The following is an 18,749-nucleotide window of genomic DNA, read 5'->3' as shown; positions in this document are numbered from 1 at the left end:
ATACCCTTCATCCCCCTCTCTGATGAAGGGTCCAGGCCCGAAACGTCAGCTTTTGTGCTCCTGAGATGCTGCTTGGCCTGCTGTGTTCATCCAGCTCTACACTTTGTTATCCAGGTACACAGGCTGCCTAGTCCCTGGCCATCTGACAGCACTGACCCTCCAGAAATGTTGCGCCCCTCCCCCGGCACAGCCGCTACTGGGCAACTCATTGACTGTAACATCTTTGTGTACAGAGGGAGCCAAACTAGGCGAGAAATGCTGTTGGATGGTGTGAAAATGCATTTAACACTTACACAGGGACAGTCATAAACACATAACAATTAACACCAGGAACTTTTAGGCAGAAACTATTAGTCATGTCCAATCCTTTTCACATGTGCTACCAAATACTCTCAGTAGGTTTTCTTTTTTCTCTCCCTCTCACTGTGTCTCAGTGCAGTAGTCCCTGGTTCTCCAGCTGGGGGTGAATGGAGCTTGGCTGCTGAATCTATCAGCCTGGAGCTTTGGGCAGTGCCTGGGGGCATTTGCACATGGACAGGACCAACAGGCTGCGGGTCTTAGGATAAATGAACTCAAAACGTGAGCTTCCTACAGATTTGAGATGATTTGATTTGATGTGAGTTAATTTATTATTGTCACATGTACCTAAGTATAATGAGCAGTTTTGTATGCAGTACAGGTAGTTCATAACATACAAGGGCTTACAGATCATAGGGTGGTTGAACAGAGCAAGGCATACAAAGTTACAGCTGCACAGAAGGTGTACAAGTAGCAAGATCAACATTAGATTTGAAATTGGAGAGGTCCGTTCAGCAGTCTAATGACAGCAGGGAAGAAGCTGTTCTTGAACCTGTTCGTACGTGTGTGTTTAAGCTTTTGTATCTTCTGCCTGATGGAAGAGATTATAACTGGGGTGAGAGGGGTCTTTGATGATGTTGGCTGCCTTTCTGCAACAACAAGAAGTGTGGAAGGAGTCAGTGGTTGGAAGGTTGCCTTGCATGATGGTCTGGGCTGTGTTCTATAGTTTGTTACAGTCCTGGGCATAGCAACTACTGCATCTCGTGACCCATCTGGAAAGAATGCTTTCTGTGGTGCATCTGTAGACAGTGGTGAGGGACCTTATGGACATGCTGAATTTCCTTAGCCTCCTGAGGAAGAAGAGGTGTTGTTGTGTGAGTGATAATGGGAACTGCAGATGCTGGAGAATCCAAGATAACAAAGTGTGGAGCTGGATGAACACAGCAGGCCAAGCAGCATCTCAGGAGCACAAAAGCTGACGCTTCGGGCCTAGACCCTTCATCAGAGAGGTGTTGTTGTGCCTTCTTGACCATCACATCAACGTGGGTGGTCCAGGACAGCTTGTTAGTGGTCATCACTCCTAAGAACTTGACGCTGTTGATCATCTGCACCTCAGCTCCATTGATGTAGGCAGGGGCGTGCCTTCCTCCTTGCTTCCTGAGGTCAATGACCACCTCTTTAGTTTGGCTGACATCGAGAGAAAGGTTATTATCTTTGCGCCACTTCACCAAGCACTATGTCTCCTCCCTGTACTCTGTCTTAACATTGTTTGACATCCAGCCTGCAACAATGGTGTCATCTGTGAACTTGCAGATAGAATTCAGATTAAATTTGGCCACGCATGCTTGCTGAGTTTTTCCAGAAATTTCTGTTTTTGTTTCAGATGTCCAGCATCCACGGTTCTTTGTTTTAAATTATGCTGAGGGCCTTCTTGGCTAAGTCGAGTAAGAAGTGTGTGCCATGTACATTTGCCAATTTGCACCAGGCAGTGAGCTGCCTGAGCAGGGGTCTTTCAATGTCGGAAATATTTGGGAGGCAGAATATCTGCAGGAAAAGCTGTTAACCCATGCTTGACCCTTAGGATTGGATGTCATTTCTGTTTGGTGTGAGAGTTTGCGGACAACTTTCAAAGGTGACCTGAACACAAAGAAGTTTTGGGCTGCCTCAATCCAACAGGCAGTACAAAAATGTTTGCTTTTAATTGTGGGATGTGGGCGTCACTAGCTGAGGCAGCTTTTAATGCCCATGCCTAGTAGCCTTTGAGAATGCGTCAGTGAATGAGTCTTCTTGAACCATTTGGTGTAAGTATAGAGGGAGTTTGTAAAATTTTGATCCAGCAAAAGCAGGTCTGTTTCCAAATCAGGATGGGGAGTGGCCTCGAGGAGAACTTCGAGTTGGTACTGCTCTGTTCCACCAGACTGTTTGCCTGTTTTGTGTGAAAGTCTAAAATCCCAACTCATTGACTATTAACCCAGTTCACAGCCGTAACTAAGCAGATTGAGTCTGTTTGTTTTCAACAGTAGAACAATACAGAATGTTACCTTGTGACTATTGATGTGATGACATTTCATCAACTTTGAATGGAGAACAGAAAGTTCAGGAAAATCTGATTGCCACCAATTACATTTGATTGAAAGTCGCATATACTAAACTGGCAGATACTAGGTCATACATTTTCTTCTCGACAAAATAAAGCTTGGATAATTTTCATAGACATTGTAAGTATTAAATTGCCATGCTTGCCCCTGTTACTTCTGGACTTGAATGTCCAGGCTATATCTGGCTGGCCTCCATTTTTTTATGCTCTGTTAGTCAGCCAACACTCTGGTGAATGTGTTTTAACTCATGGCAAGTCATGCTCATCCACCACTGAAGTGCTCAGTGACCTACATTATCTCCTGATTAAAATTCTCAGCCTTATTTTCACAGCGGGTGTTATTGTTGCTGGCCTAGTAATCCAGAGACTCAGCAGGTTCATTCATTAATAACAAACCCAGAATTAATAAAAAAACCCGGAATTAAAACTAAAGCTACTGGAATAATTTCTAACGAGCCTGCTCAGAGATGTTGCTGCACCCCTCTGGAACAAGTGGGACTCGAACCTGGACTGCCTTGATCAGTGGTACGGACGCAACCATTGTGCCACAAAAGCCCTTACTCTGATTATGACTGTGAAATCAATCCCTGGAGGATAGGGAAACCTGATGTGCAGCAATGTGGTTGATCCTTAAGTATCCTGTGAAATATTCCAACAAGGAACTCAGTTGTATCTAACCACTATGAAATCTGACTAAAATAGTGAAATTAGGTGGATTGCTAGGAAATGACAACAGCACGCACAACTCTGTTGACCCTACAAAATTTTACTTTGTAATGTCTGACGGTTTGTACTGAAATTGAGAGCTCTTGCACAGACAAGTCATGACTTCGTCATACTCACAAAATCATACCTTGCAGTCAGTGTTCCAGATTGCACCATCACCATGCCTAGGTATGTCCAATCCCACCAGAGATGACAGCACCGTTGTATATTGTCATGTTGAGGTTGCCCTGGGAGTACTCAACAGTGATTCCTGGCTCCACGAAACGTCATGGTATCAAGTCAGACATAGGGGCAAGGAGACCTTCTGCTGATTACCACCAATGTCCACCATCATCCCCACTCTGACCCTGCACCACCCCCCGATAAATGCTGATGTCTCAGCTCATCTCTATATTGAATACCATTTCAAGGAAACACTAAGAGAGGCTAGGATGCAGTGTGCACTGTGGGTGAGGAATTTCATGTCCAGTATTGAGTGACTTATAATGCCATCACTTAATAAGCTGGCTAGATCCCAAAGGACATAGCTACTATGGAAGATGAGAGGGAATCAACAAAGGTAAAAAAATACTTGACCTAGTCCTCGCCAATCTATTTATAGAAGATGTATCTAACCTTGATAGCGCTGGTAAGCATGACCACTGCACACTCATTCTGAAGAAAAAGACCTACCTTCACATTGTAGATACCCTCCATCATGTTGCATGGCAGAGGGTGGCACGGTGGTTAGCACCGCTGCCTCACAGCGCCAGGGACCGGGGTTCAATTCCAGCTTGGGGAAATGTCTCTGTGGAGTTTGCATGTTCTCCCTGTGTCTGAGTGGGTTTCCTCCGGGTGCTCCAATTTCCTCCCACGGTCCAAAGATGTACAGGTTAGGTGGATTGGCCGTGCATAAATTTCCCATAATGTCTAGGATGGGATGTGCAGGGATAGGGTAGGGGGTGGATTTGGGTGGGATGCTGTGCGGAGTGTCAGTGTGAACTTGATGGGCTGAATGGTCTGCTTCTGCATTGTAGGGATTCGACGATTATCACTATGCTGAATGGGATAGATTTTGAACTGATATAGCTAGTCAAAACAGTGCACCCATGAGGTGCTGAGAGCCAGATCACACCTGATTCAGTGAAAGATGCAGGAAGTCATGCCAGGAGTAGTACCAGACATACCTACAAATAATGTTGACTTGGCAAATCTACAACATAGAATTACTTCCATATCAACCAACATAAGCGACATTCAGCAAACTGAGCTAAGTGGTCACACGACCACTGATCATACCTCAGCTCTGTAGTCATTCCACATCCTCAACTAGAGATGCGAGAGACGATCAGTGTTGGTCTCCTCCTGAGGTGCCCCAGCATCTGTGATGCTGGCCTTCAGCCAATTCAGTTCACTTCAAATAATATCAAAAATGACTGAAGGCACTGGAAACTGCAAAGACTATGGGCCTTGACAACGTTCCGGCAATAGTATTGAACTCCTGTGTCCCAAAACTTGCCATTCTCTTCGCCATGCTGTTCCAGTATAGCTACATCACTGACATCTACTTGACAATGTGGGAAATTGTTCGGCTATGTCTTGTCTACAAACAGCACGATAAATGTAAGCCAGCTGAATACTGCTCCATCTTCTTCTCTCAGTCATCAGCAGTGTGGCAGATGTGTAGTCGACAATGCCATCAAGTGACTCTTAAGCAAAAATAACCAACTAACTAATGCCTAGTTTTAACGGCAAGTCATACTCATCCATCACTGAAGTGCTCAATGACCTACATTATCTCCTGATTAAAATTCTCAGCCTTATTTTCACAGCGGGGGTGGTGCCACAGTGTTATTGTTGCTGGCCTAGTAATCCAGAGACTCAACAGATTAATTCATTAATAAAAACCTGGAATTAGAACAAAAGATACTGAAATATTTTCTAACGAGTCTGTTCAGAGATGTTGCCACACACCTCTGGAACAAGTGGAACTTGAACCTGGGCTGCCTGGCTCAGGGGTACGGACGCAACCATTGTGCCACAAAAGCCCTTACTCTGATCATGCTAGCCCAGTCAGCTCCTGACCTTTTAACAATATTATTCAGACATGGACAAAACAGCGAAACTCAAGAGGGAAAGTGAGAGTGATTGTACTTGTCATCAAAACCACATTTGACTGAGTGTGGCATCAGTGAACTCTGGCAAAGCTGAGTAAGTGGGAAACAGGGGGGAAAACTCTTTACTGATTGGAGTTTTGCACAAAGGGCTTTGGCTGTGGTTGTTGGAGGCTATTATCTCATCTCCACGTCACCTCTGCAGGAGTTCCTCATGGTGGTGTCTTAGGTCCAAGCAACTTCAACTCTTTCATCAATGACCGACCCTCTGTCATTAGGTCAGTAGTGGAGATGTTCACTAACAATTGCTCAATGTTCAGCACCATTCAGGACTCCTCAGATTATGAAGCAGTCCTTGTCCAAATACAGCAAGATCTGGACAACATCCAAGCTTTGGATGATAAGCAGCATGTTACGTTCCCACCAACAAGTGACGGGCATCAACCATCACCTCTTGACATTCAATGGCATCACCATCACTGAATTCCCCACTATAAACATCTTGAAGGTTACCATTGACCAGAAACTGGTCTGGACCAGCCATATCAACAATGCTTTACAACAGCCGTTCAGCAACTTGGATTTCTATGGTCAGTAATTCACCTTCTGACTCTTCAGAGTCTGTCCGGCTTCCACAAGGCACAAGTCAGGAACGCAATGGAATATTCCCCCACTTGCCTGGGTGAGTGCAGCTCAAACATCACTTGACACCTTATCGGACAGAGCTGTCTGCTTGATTGGCACCACGTCCAACATCTTCAACATTCATTACCTCCGTCAGCAGTGGCAGCAGTGTGTTTCATCTATAAAACGCATTGCAACAATTCCCCAAAGCTCCTTAGATAGCATATTCCAAACCCATTGCCTTTACCAGCTTTAAGGACAAGGGCAGCAAATACATGGGAAGATGAACACCTACAAGTTGCCCTTCAAGCCACAAGACATCCTAATGTGGACTGGTACTACCATTCTTTCACTGCCAAAAGTTTGGAGCTTCCTAACAACATTGTGGGTTTACTTATACCAAATAGACTACAGCTGTTCAAGAGGCAACTTGCCACCACCTTCTTAAGGGCAATTAGGGATGAGTTGTGAATATCTATCACTTGAACCAAGCTTTTCGTCACTGGCCATTTCAATCTCTGTCAAATTGTGTTTGCTAATGCACATAGGAAGTGACTTAGGATGTTTTATTCCTTTAAAGGCGCCATAGAAATGCAATTTGTTATTAATGCATCATTAACAACAGTCTGCATTTAGTATCTTTGACAAATGAAATCACCCAAAGCCACTCAAAAGAAAAATGAGGAAGTGACAAAACCACACGGGTTTTAAGGAGATGCAGGCTGTTGCCCTGGATGAAAATTCTCAGTTATGGGGAGAGACTGGATACATTGGATTTGTTTTCTTAGAGCACAGGAGGCTTAGAGCTAATGCATGCTTTGCCTACCCACCATTCTGTGCCATTTTACTCACCATGCCCCCTCACCCAGTATCTGGCATTTGCAGATCTCAGGAATCACATGAAAATGAAGTAAGATAAAGTTCCGATTATCCATTACAGATTCACTAAGTTTTTTTTAAAATCTCATTAAAACCCAATATATTTAAATCCCTTTAAGTACTTTATCCCTGTCATGAGCAAACATTTGTATTCATAGCCCCACATCAAAGACAGCTAATCCCTTAATAGCTTCTTTAAAGAGTTAATTGACAACTTGACAGTTTTACAGACTTTATCTGCCTACTATAGATGTTCTTATGTGCTCTCCAAAATTGTAAGTCACAAATGGTAGGAAATAGACCTCCCTCTAGTAGAATGGAACATGATCGAATTGAGTACTGAATTCAGATGAGGATCTGTTGGAAATGGGGGCCTGACCTCTGGATCTGGTGCCATTTTGGAGAACGCTTGCAGTTTCCACTATTATTTGAAAATCTGGCCCAAGGAGAGACAGGGCCATATAGGAAGTTAAGAACAATTAAGGTGTGGAACTGATCAAAGTAAATAATATGTAGGTAGCATATGGAACAGAAGAAACTAAAAGGATTTGCACAGTTTATGGAGGATGAGAAATCTTCAAGGAAACTATTGAATTTGTATGTGACAAAGACAAGTCTGAATGTTTCAGTGGAAATTAGACTGAGGTAGGGTTGGAGGCCAACAGTGTTCTGAAGTTGCAAGTATATGGTCTTTATGATACAGAGAACAGAGATGTATATTTGTAGCTCAGATTTAAACGGAACAGTAAGGTTGTGCATAATCAGGAAGAACCAGACGGGGGTTTCGAGTCATTCGTGAGGAAGCTTTGTGTTTGGGGTCAAAAATGATGGTTTTATTGTTTAGCTAGAGGACCTTGAGACTTGCCCAAGATAGTATGTTGATAAACAGTTTGACTGAACAGAAAGGCACAGTCATTCATGTACATGTGGAAACTAATGGCATATCTTCAGATTTTTTTTGTCAAGTGCCAGCATTTCTGAAAATAAGCGGACGTAACAAAAGAGAATAGGAAGAAAGGACATTTGGGGAGATGCTGTGGTTAAAATTGTGTATGTAAATGTGGAACCCTTCATGAGTTGATCATGGGTGACTTTGGAGAAATGCATTAAGTTTAACCAAGTTGAAGTGTGCAGATAGATGGATGACAGTGTTCGGATCCTAACCCATGGCTCCAGCAAAAGAAAGCATCATCTGTGACTTAGTCTTCAGTCATTCTAGTGCTTTGGGGGAGCAGAAGTTGAATTGAAGAAACTAAACCAGAGATTGCTGGAAAGATCAGTAGGAACACATGTTCAAAGTGCTCAGAGTCAAGGGAAGTTGGAAATGAAAGATCAGTTAATGCTAACATTAGGTTTTAGGATGATGTTTTGAACAGTGTTTGAAAGGGAATGAAACAGTGCATAAGGAGAGGGAATAGTAACAAAACTAGAAAGTCTGACTGGGCAGAGATTAAGTGAAAATGTGGTCAAGGAAGTAGGAGACATCACGTCAATTAAATGTTATTAGAATGACAAGGGAATGAGAGAATAGGTTCTGGGCTAGGGTGTGATAAGACCAGAGTAATTTTTGTTTCTATATTCATTTATGGGATGAGGGTGTCGCTGGCTAGGCAGTATTTATAGGCCAACACTAATTACCCAGAGGGCAGTTCAGAGTCACCCACATTGCTGCGACTCTGGAGTCACATATAGGCCAGTCCAGGTAAAGATGACCGTTTCCTTCCCTAAAGGACATTAATGAACGACATGGGTTTTTCTGACGATTGACAATGGATTCACGGTCAACATTAGATTCTTAATTCCAAATATTTTATTTAATTCAAATCCCACCATCTGCCATGGCAGGATTCGAACCCGAGTCCCCAGAACTAAGATACAGCTCGAGGAAGATAAGGATTATCATGAGCACGAAGAGTTTGAAGACAGTTCCTATGCCATTCCAATGAAGAGTAATACAGGAAATCTTAAGGATACATAGAGTCAGTAGATGTAGAAAACAAACAGAAATCAGCAAAGATCGTTGAACAAAAAGAGAGTAGAATCTGAAGGAGGATGAGCAGCAGCTAACAGATCAAAGCTAGTTCAAAGTAACGAAAAAGAATCACAGCTTGCCGTGTTGTTTATCTTGTTTAATTCTACTGATTGAACAATTTTGTTTTGTAAAACTAAATGACTAAATTATCAGGACTAGACAACGGGTATAGTTTTGGATTGAGTCTGAAAACGTTGAAGGAAATAATGCTAAAATATCAGTTTATGCCAAACTGAGTGTGCCTCGAAGTGGGCAGTGGATGAATTGATCGGGGGGGGAGAAAAAGTCAAGTTGGAGGCTTATTTTTCTATAATGCAATCAATTTCAAACTGTTTTTCATTTGTTACACATTTACTTTCTGTTTTTATTTGTGTACAGACAAAATGTCATTGACCTTGAAGACTCAAGGTGTGCCAGGCTGACTCTTACTGGTCAAGTGGTGACTGTACCTGCTGATGAAATTGAATTTGCAAGACAAGCTATGTTTTCAAGGTTTGTCTTTTTAAGCATATAGACTACAGTTATCCTGCTTAATAATGATTCTCGTTAATGATTTGTGCAGGAAGAATATGAGTGCCATGACTATACACAGTTAAAGTCATACCATTATCTTTGTTCTGAATGTTGCAGTCGCATAATGTACTACTCCCATCAGTAATGGAGGAATGAAATGGGATGTGCTTGAAATTACAGATCTGTGTGCAGTGCTCACATAATTGATTTTGCTTAAGCTAATTTTATGGGCTTGTAGAAGTAAATAATGGACCTACTACCATGGCTTAAAAGGACAAAAAAAAACTCAATCTGATTGTTTCACCTCATTTGTAGAATTCCTGTAAGTGAAATAATGGATAATTATCGATTAGACTGATTATTCAGCAAGACTTTGTTGCGTTTTAAAGCTGTGGGTGGAACATTATAGGAACCTGAATGACATTCTGAGAACTGTGGCAGAATTGTCCTAGAAGAGCAGCAAGGCCTAGTGTCATTCAGCACGGAAACAGACCCTTCGGACCAACTCGTCCGTGGCAACCAGGTTTCCCAAACTGATCTAGTTCCATTTCCCTGCATTTGGCCCATTTCCCTCTAATCTTTTCCTATTTATGTACCTGTCCAAATGTCTTTTAAATGTTATAATTGTACCGCTCTCTACCATTGCTGTGGCAGTTCATTCCACACACACAACACACACTATGAAAAAGTTGCCCCTTAGGTCCCTTTTAAATCTTTCTCCTCTCACCTTAAACCTATGCGCTCTAGTCTTGGACTCCCCCATCAGCAAGAAAAGACATCGGCTATTCACCTTATCTATGCTTGGCATTATTTTATATGCCTTGACAAGGTCACCCCTCAACCTCCTACGCTTCAGGGTTTAAAAGTCTCAGACTATCCTTACAACTCCAACCCTCCAGTCTTGGCAACATCCTTGTATGTCTTTTCTGCACCCTTTCCAGTTTAATAACATCCTTCCTATAGCAGGGCAACCAGAACTGTACACAGTACTCCAAAAGTGGTCTCACCAATGTTCCGTACAATTGTAACATGACATCCTAACTCCTGTATTCAATGCTGTGCCCAATGAAGGCAAGCGTGGCAAATGCCTACTTCACCACCCTGTCTAGCTGTGACACCACTTTCAAGGAACTTTGTACCTGAACCTCCTGGTCTCTCTGTTTGACAACATTCCCGAGGGCTTTACCATTGACTGTGTAAATCCTGCTCTAGTTTGCTTTACCAAAACATAATACCTTGCATTTACCTAAATTAAGTTCCATCTGACACTCCTCGGCCCATTGGCCCAGCTGATCAAGATCCTGTCGTACTCCGATAACCTTCTTTGTCGTCCAACAAACCACCAATTTTGGTGTCATTTGCAAACTTCCTAACTATGTCTCTTATATTCTCATCCAAATTGTTTATTTTAATGGGAAACAACAGTGTACCCAACACCAGGACACCACTGACCACAGGCCTCCAATCTGAAAAGCAACCTTACCCTGTCTCCTACCATCAAGCCTATCTCTGTCAGAAATCACTCACTGGATCTTTTAACTAGATTCGGTACATCCAGGCAAGATTCCTGCAGGTAGAGGCAAGTTGCCTATTTAGGGGAATTATTATTTGCTAACAAACTTATTAACTGCAGATCTTACCTTATTAATAAGCAGCTTTCTATCATAAGACCTGCCACATGCCAACAAGTTGCTAAAAATTTGCAACATGGAAGTCATGGCAGGTACCTGGCAACTTCAGTTTGCCACTTGCTTCAAAAGAACTCCACGTTGGAGACAATATCGCGAGGCATGCTCTATAGGCAGCAGCTACGCACACACAACACATCCACAGACATGGGCATGGGCTGTGTGCTAGCCTGTAGGAACCCACATGGCACATCTCCGACCTCCCTCTAGGTGCATTGCTGCAACTTGAGGTGTACTTGCAACTATCATTGTGTGCTTTGGAAAGACACTTGGCATTCATGGATGTGCATCCAGCTCATAGATTGGACCAGGTTGCATCTCTGAGCTGCTGTCTTGCTTTCTTAGTGCTCACTCACTCAGAGCCTACACGGATGGTCATTGCATATAATGCCTTACCTTTTTCACCTTGTCCCTCAGTCACTGTGCCACTGATTTGCTGTGCTGTTTAGCTCAGACACAAAGCCAGATAGTTTATCATGGTTGTCGATGTCTTATCAAGTCAAGGGCGATAACCTTTGGTTACACTGACACAAGGGCAGCCTCCAATACCAATCTGGGGACTTGGCTATAGTTGGTTAGCTGCTTGGGGTAGTCAGACAGCTCAAATAGCACTGAACTGGGTGGCAACCTCAGACCAGGCTGGCATGGTCTGGGTGTCAGAGCCTCCATGCTGGTCCTGGGGCAAGAGGAGATACTGTTTGTGTACTACCCCATCCAGTAGGACCTCCAGGTCCTCACCCGCAAAGCAAGGCAGTATGTTACCCTTCTCTGCCTTGCCTAGGGTAAATATCAGAAACTGTGCAGGGTAACTCTGGGCTGACAATGCTGTTCTGGGTGCACAGCAGCCTTTTACTGATGGTACCGTTCCATTCCGGAATATCCTGCAAATGGCAAGTTATTCTGGGAAGGGTGAGTGGTTGAATGGAGCTAGAATTGGACGAGCATGAAAGGCGCAAGATAGGTTGTTAATGGGACTAGTTAGGTAAGATTTCAGCAAGAAATCCCCACATAAATCTTGACAAACCTGACCAAAAACACAAAATTCTACTCTATTTTTCCAAAATTCCTCACCAAGAAATGTCTGGTCTTGAATGCAGGAATAGATTTTTATATTCTATAGCTCCTAAGACAGATAACTTACATTTCTGAGATCTCCAACATCTTGGCTCCATCTGATTCTGCTTCTCCCAACATGACAGCTTAATATCTACTTATTCACTGAACTATTCCTTTATGAATAATGAGCACTGCAGAAATACAAGTAGTTATGTTGTATTATTGTTAAGTTTTGAATTATAGATATTTCTAGATTTAAATATCAGTTTATAACATGTGTTCAATTCAATGGTTAATCTCATAATTTGCAATTGAATTCTCAGAGGAAAGCTTTGCCATCAAATGTGCTACAACGATTATAATGTGCCTTGAACATAAATATAATCAGGAATAAATGCACAATTGCACTTGGATTGCAGATGTAAAAGAGATGTCGTCTATTATGAATATAGTATTTGCTGATTCATTTAACTGTTTGTGTGAACAGGCATCCTGTAATGAAGAAGTGGCCTCCAGACCATAATTGGTTCTTTATGAAAATGAATATTCAACATGTGTGGCTCCAGGACTGGTTTGGAGGGGTTGCTGTCATCCCACTGGAAGATTATTTCAAAGCAAGCCCAATGAACATTGAATAGGTTCTAAAAGAAAATATATTTTTCCAAAAAAATAGCATTGTTGACAGTTCTGGTGGGCTCATTTTCTTCTGTTCAGGCTGGAAAAGTCTGTTTCTCATAAAGGTATATTGACTGAGTATAGCAGGAACACTTTTTATTATTGATCCTAGGGATATGTGCATCACGAGCATTTACTGACAATCTCTGTCCTCAAGAAGATGGTGGTGAGCCGCCTTCTTGAACAACCACAGTTCATACGTGGCAAGTGTTGCTGTAGTGACCCGAGGCAAGAGGTTCCAGGATGTTAACCCAGTCAAGTTGGAAGATGCATTGTGTGATGCAACATGGGCAACTTTGCCTCTTCTCCTTGCCAATATTTTTTGCGTACACATGCCACACATTACCACATTAGTGCGCTCGTGCTCCAGCTAAGAAATATGAGGTATTCAGCAGAGTTAATATCCCTCGGTGTTGTAATGTTTAATATACATTTTAAGATTGCGCTTTGAAACTAGGTATTTTTAAAATAAAGTTCTGCTTTTTTCAGAATTTTTTTTGTCTGCAAGGTTACCAGTGTTGTTATTCCACTCTGAGCTTTACCCACTGTAGAATGCAACTTTCAGAAATTACAGACTGTTTGTAACTTGTATTATTCTAAGTTAGTATAGATGTATTGTTTCAAAAATCATCTTTTGTAATTGCCAGAATATGAAAAGGTCCATGGCTGGGCATTTGTTGTTAGCAGCAATTTATTCATGTTGGTTGTGATCAAATGTAACTTTGGTAATAAAATTTTGGTGACATAATACTGAGCTACGTGATCAAAGCATGCCTGTTGCTCGTGCTACAAAAGCTATGTTCAGCTGTACTTCAGCTGTTGCATTGGAGACTTTGTGTAATATGTTAGTTGTATTAAAATTTGTATTAACGTATGTTTTACATTTGCTGGCTAATATTAAAATACACTAAATTTGTTGTGGATGACTTTGCTAAAACTTTCAAGAGATAAAGATGCGCAGTTTGACTTCATGAACACGTGATGGACAAATAAAAGCATCTTAAGATCTGCCTGGAGTATTTATCAATTGAAAGGAATTCCACTTCCATAAATTTTTACTTGGTATGTGAGTACCAGAAGGTTTCATGCTTATACAAGATATCCTGAACGCTGCCGGGGGCAATGCATGTGCTTATATTTCCATATGCAGTTTTCATATCTCTCATATGAAAACATAATAGGAGCTGGGGTAGGTCTTTTGGCCCCATGAGTCTCCTTCCCCAGTCCATAAGATAATGGCTGATCTGGTTGTGACATTAACTGCACTTTCTTGTCTGAGTCACCATAATCCTTGATTTTCTTAGCTATCAAAATCTGTTCAATTCAGCCTTGAGTAAAAGAGTACAATGCAAACAATTTTAGTCAGGATGCCATGTCGTTGCAAACGTACCTCCACGGCTGTCCCAGCTCCAGCGCCTGATTCTAGTCAGTTGTAATATACTCTTCACCAAGTGACAACTTAGCTATCTCCCTTGGAGTGCTCTGTGGCCTAAGGAGGGAAAAACTACCGCTCCCCATCACCTCTCGCCATTCTCCCACTCACCCTTTGAGGGCAGCTGAAAATGAAGGTGCCTGCTCATGTTTCGTTAAGCTTCAGCTTCTGTCCGTTGCCTGCTTCTGGTCAAATTACCCTCGCTGCCCACAGACTACCCAAGTGAACTCAGGACCCACATTTTGTCCTGACACCAGTCCGCATTGTGTGCCAATTAGATCCCAGCCCAGGTATCAAGGAAATGACTGTCTCTCCATCACCAAAAAGCAAACACCTTGAGAATTTCCCATGACCGCCTTCCTTGCAGCTGATAACGAGGACTACATGAATTTTCGATCTGTCCCTGGAGTTGTGTTCTCATGAGTATGGTTAGAAAGCAGAGAATGAGAAATGGATTGTGTGCAGGGAATGGAATGACTGTGGGGAATGACTGTAAAATGCTGGCATGAGATGGTATGAAAGGCTATATGTCAGTGTTGGCTGTTCAGTCGTAGATGTAAGGAAATGGTTAACCACAAAGTCCTCCTCAGTGTCACTTGTTTAAGTTGACTGGGACTTTTCTTAACTGGTTCCAATCTCATAATTCTTATTCCATTCTCGATTTCTAACCAGAATATCACTTGTGATAGTTTCTCTTTGTGAGCCTGCATTATCATCTTTGGTGTTGCAAAGTTCTGAATTCAAAGCTCTGTAAAAGTCTCACTGGACTTAAAACATTAACCACAGATGCTGCTAGACCTGCTGTGTTTCTCCAGAAATTTCTAAATTTTGCGACTAGTTTTCACATGTAACACCTGGCTCTATCTCACAATTACTTACCTCAACTTCTTCACTTAATCTACCTTCTAAATTGTCACTTTCTTTATCTGACGCGGAGTATTGAATGTGCAGAAATGTTCTCCAGTTAAATACTGGGAGGTCTGAGATATGCCCAGATAGACATTGCAGTAGTGTGGACAGCAGTTGTGCATTGGAACCATGCATAGATTCAGACATCGCTGATTCTGAGAAAATTACCCAGGAATTGAAAGTTCCAATTAACAACTCCCCTGCATTCAGATCTCTGAAAAATTCCCTCAGAGAATTCAGAGGGTTCCAACTCACTAAAGCACAATTCTTATCCAGGAAATATTAGATTATTAAAAACCTACTAGAACTCCTGGGTACTATTAAACTTAACCCCTGACTTTTCACTGACTCTCCATCTATTCCCCTGCCCCGTCAAAAACTACATCCTTCCCAACTCCTGACTTCACAGACATTTGACACATCCTTCAAAAAACCAGCATTTCTCCATCTCAACACCTCTCTCTGACTGCCAGACCAACCCACCTTCCCCACATCCAATCTCATGATCTGACAGACCTGTCCCCTCAACCCTTTGATCCAAAACCCCATAAATCTCCAGATTACTTCTCCTCCTCCAACCTGGCCCAACAGTCCCACCCTATCAGATCCCACAGACCCTGCCTCCACCCAACTTGATCCCATACTCACTCTCAACCCCAGTTCTTCCCACCCACTGTTGAAAGACCCAACAACATCTATGACCCAATGGTATTCACTCCCTTTTGGACCAGTCACCACCCCTTTTCCCCCCACATTCCCCATTAATCCCAGCACCTCTGCTCCCAGCCTGACCCTTGACCTACTCTAAGCACTCTCCAATTACAAGGCACCTGGCAGCATACCCTCTCACCCTCCTGACAACCTAGCAACCTCACCCACCTGCCACTCTATCCCTTTCTCAGTCCTAATCAAACCCCTTACTTTTCAAACTTCACTGTAACTGGATATTAGAATTGGGAACAGTTACTGCTGCAAAATGAGGCCTGGTTTCAGCAAAGATTCTTTCCTCCATCAATTCCAATATTCCCTTAACAGTTCTTTGCTGTTTCATAACAGAAGGCTGCTGTTCAGGAATCCCCAGCACAGTACTGAGCTACAGGTATTTTTTTAGTCGGAACGAGGTTGAAAATGGAGTTTCTGATCAGATTTTCTGGACCATTCCTACAATAAAAACCATTCCCTACCTAGCCACTCCTTCCCTTACCCCGAGGCTTAAACCAGACTGTTCACAAACCTGTCTTCACCCAAGATGAGCTTTTGATCACAAGTCTGCACATGACTGAAACAGCCCATTTCCATTTCAGTAGCAGTGCAGTTCTGCTGCCAAAATCCTGATCATATATATTCAGGTTTGAGGGACAACACTCCTATTGCTCAATGTTAATGTTTACTCACGAGAATTTATCCTCAGAAAACGGGAACTGCCAATATTATCCAATTGTTGCTTTAATAAACATGATTCCACTAAATAACTGCCGGAGTCAAATTACAAGGACAGTCAAAGAACATTCTTGTGACAGAAAAACCCAGCTGTACACTGCCTCAGTAGAAACAAATACTTCAATATGAAAGTTTTATCTGTACATCCTTGGATCACTGATAGTGAGAATTCAGCTGCTTTATACTCAAGTGCATCTGCAAAACCAGAAAATACATCAAGAGACCATAATGTACATAATTAAATGTTTGAATTGGTTTTGAACACCCTGCATATAATAAAAATGATTATCCTTATCTGTTATGAATTTATGGTTAGGTAAAAGTTAAAATACTTATTTCCCAACAGTCATTGCTTCATGAAAAAATATTAGCCTCGAAGAACAAATTCGAATTTCTTCGTCTACATGAAAAGCAGAAAAAGGAGCGTAAAACGTCAGTCTCAATTAAATAGTAAAAAAAGAGTCCTGACACATATGAACCAAGAACAATCCAGCAGTTTCTATATTGGAATAGAAAACAAATAACCAACTAAAGCAATACCTTTTTATTTGATTAGTTAATTAGCTCTCTATCCACAATACCTGCATAAAATCACTGAACTGTTTATTAATGCCACACTAAATTAAGAAGAGTTCATTCATCTCCTACAGTATAGAAATTGAAACTGTTGTCGCATTCACTGAGGCACAAGTGGCTTTACGATCTTACATTAATGTATGTTTTGTAAGAATATGAAATCAGGAATCCCACAAGTATGAATTAGTTGTAACAGTCTTGATTGGCTAAATACTAATGTGATCTATTCGTGCTGGGAGTTGAGTTTGAAATATGTTCTGGAATATGTTACATGGTGCAGAGTATGGGCTACCCATAATTAATGTTGTGTTTCCCATGTGCACACCTATAGTATGTGACATTGTCCTTAATCTTCATCTTTTACTGCCTCACTAATCTACTAACTAGGGGTCAATGATTTGCCTTCAATGAGAAGTAACTTTAGATAATGGTGTCTTATTTAGAACATATTGTATGATTATTGGAAGTCCATAACAAGCATGTTCATGGGCATTTCCACCATCCTACTTTAGTCACTCGTTCAAAATATGACCTTTACAAATCAATACTGGCTAACTGTAATTAGTTCAAATATCTCTAAATGTTTAGTCACCTGGTCTTTAAATATAGATTAATTAGGGTTTAATATTAACAATTAAAATAAAAATATAATTTATCAAGTTAGATTATAATTTCCCAGTTTCCAATCTCACTCTCTTAGATAATAGTTACTAAAATAATCAAGGCTCACATTACTATGATCCCAATGGGGGAACTGCAAATGAAAAACAAACAAACTTACCAAATGAGACCCAAGTGAAATTTCACTTTTGTAATTTTTATATCAGTGCAAATCAAAAGTAATATAAAGTTAATGGGCAAGTTGCAGTTGATACAAACTACAAATTACTCTTGGAATAATAGATATTACATGGTACCATGTGCAACATCCCAGTCTTCCCTGTAAATTGAATCTCTTACTTTTCATACTCAATGGATTTGGTCCTCAAGGAATTTGCAAGAGGAGTAATACTCCTTCCAAGTTTCCCAGAGATAGTCATCCCCAATGTAGCACATTCCTTAGTCAGGTTCGTAACTGTCTGGATGGTAGGAATTCCCCACTGAGAGCTTTAGCTGACTCCTGCCAAAGATTTTCTGAAATGTTCTGGTTACCTCTGGCAGAACTGAAGAACAGCGGAGGAATTATTCAATCTCAGCAATCACTCTGTCTTCAGCTTTCTGTCCCAATTAACTCTATTTTTTAGACACAGAGACACAAAAATGTGTCCTGTTTGCTCTCCCATTTTGTAACTTATTTTGTGCCTGCCAGATAAAAAGGCTTACTTCTGAAATCCTTTTCTGTTTATACCGCTTCCAGATCAAGGACCATAGGTCACATAAACCAGTATTTATCATTGAAAAGAAGTTACAGTTGATCCATTCACAATTGATACAAACATGTAAAATTCCTATTTAAACATACTTCAATGTACCTACAAATACTGCAGATATTTTAAGTAAGTTATAAATATTTATTATACTGCTTCCAGGTTAACGTTTATCACAATATGGCTAACACTTTAAAGAAAGAAATTGTCATGCTATTCCTTATTCCAATGATCCGGTGCCTGAAATCATAGAATCCCCACTGTATGGAAACAGGCCATTCAGCCCAACAAGTCCATACCACCCCTCTGGAGAGCATCCCACCCAAACCCATCCCTGTAATCCT

The 18,749-nt window shown here is 41.5% G+C and overlaps 1 protein-coding gene across 1 annotated transcript in view; it reads left to right on the top strand.

The window, feature by feature from the left end:
- Positions 1–13,662, top strand: part of creg2 (cellular repressor of E1A-stimulated genes 2) — a 46,771-nt gene extending 33,109 nt beyond the window's left edge. Inside the window, exons 3-4 of the mRNA XM_048532713.2 lie at positions 9,128–9,241; positions 12,494–13,662. Of these exons, the coding sequence (XP_048388670.1) occupies positions 9,128–9,241; positions 12,494–12,644 (265 nt within the window). The 3' untranslated portion in view covers positions 12,645–13,662. The remainder of the gene's footprint in view (positions 1–9,127; positions 9,242–12,493) is intronic.
- Positions 13,663–18,749: the final 5,087 nt, after the last annotated feature.

The sequence above is a fragment of the Stegostoma tigrinum genome, chromosome 6, assembly GCF_030684315.1.
Source record: "Stegostoma tigrinum isolate sSteTig4 chromosome 6, sSteTig4.hap1, whole genome shotgun sequence".
NCBI lineage: Eukaryota > Metazoa > Chordata > Chondrichthyes > Orectolobiformes > Stegostomatidae > Stegostoma > Stegostoma tigrinum.
The sequence above is the reverse complement of the archived record's forward strand: the minus strand, read 5'-3'. Positions and strand labels throughout refer to the sequence as shown.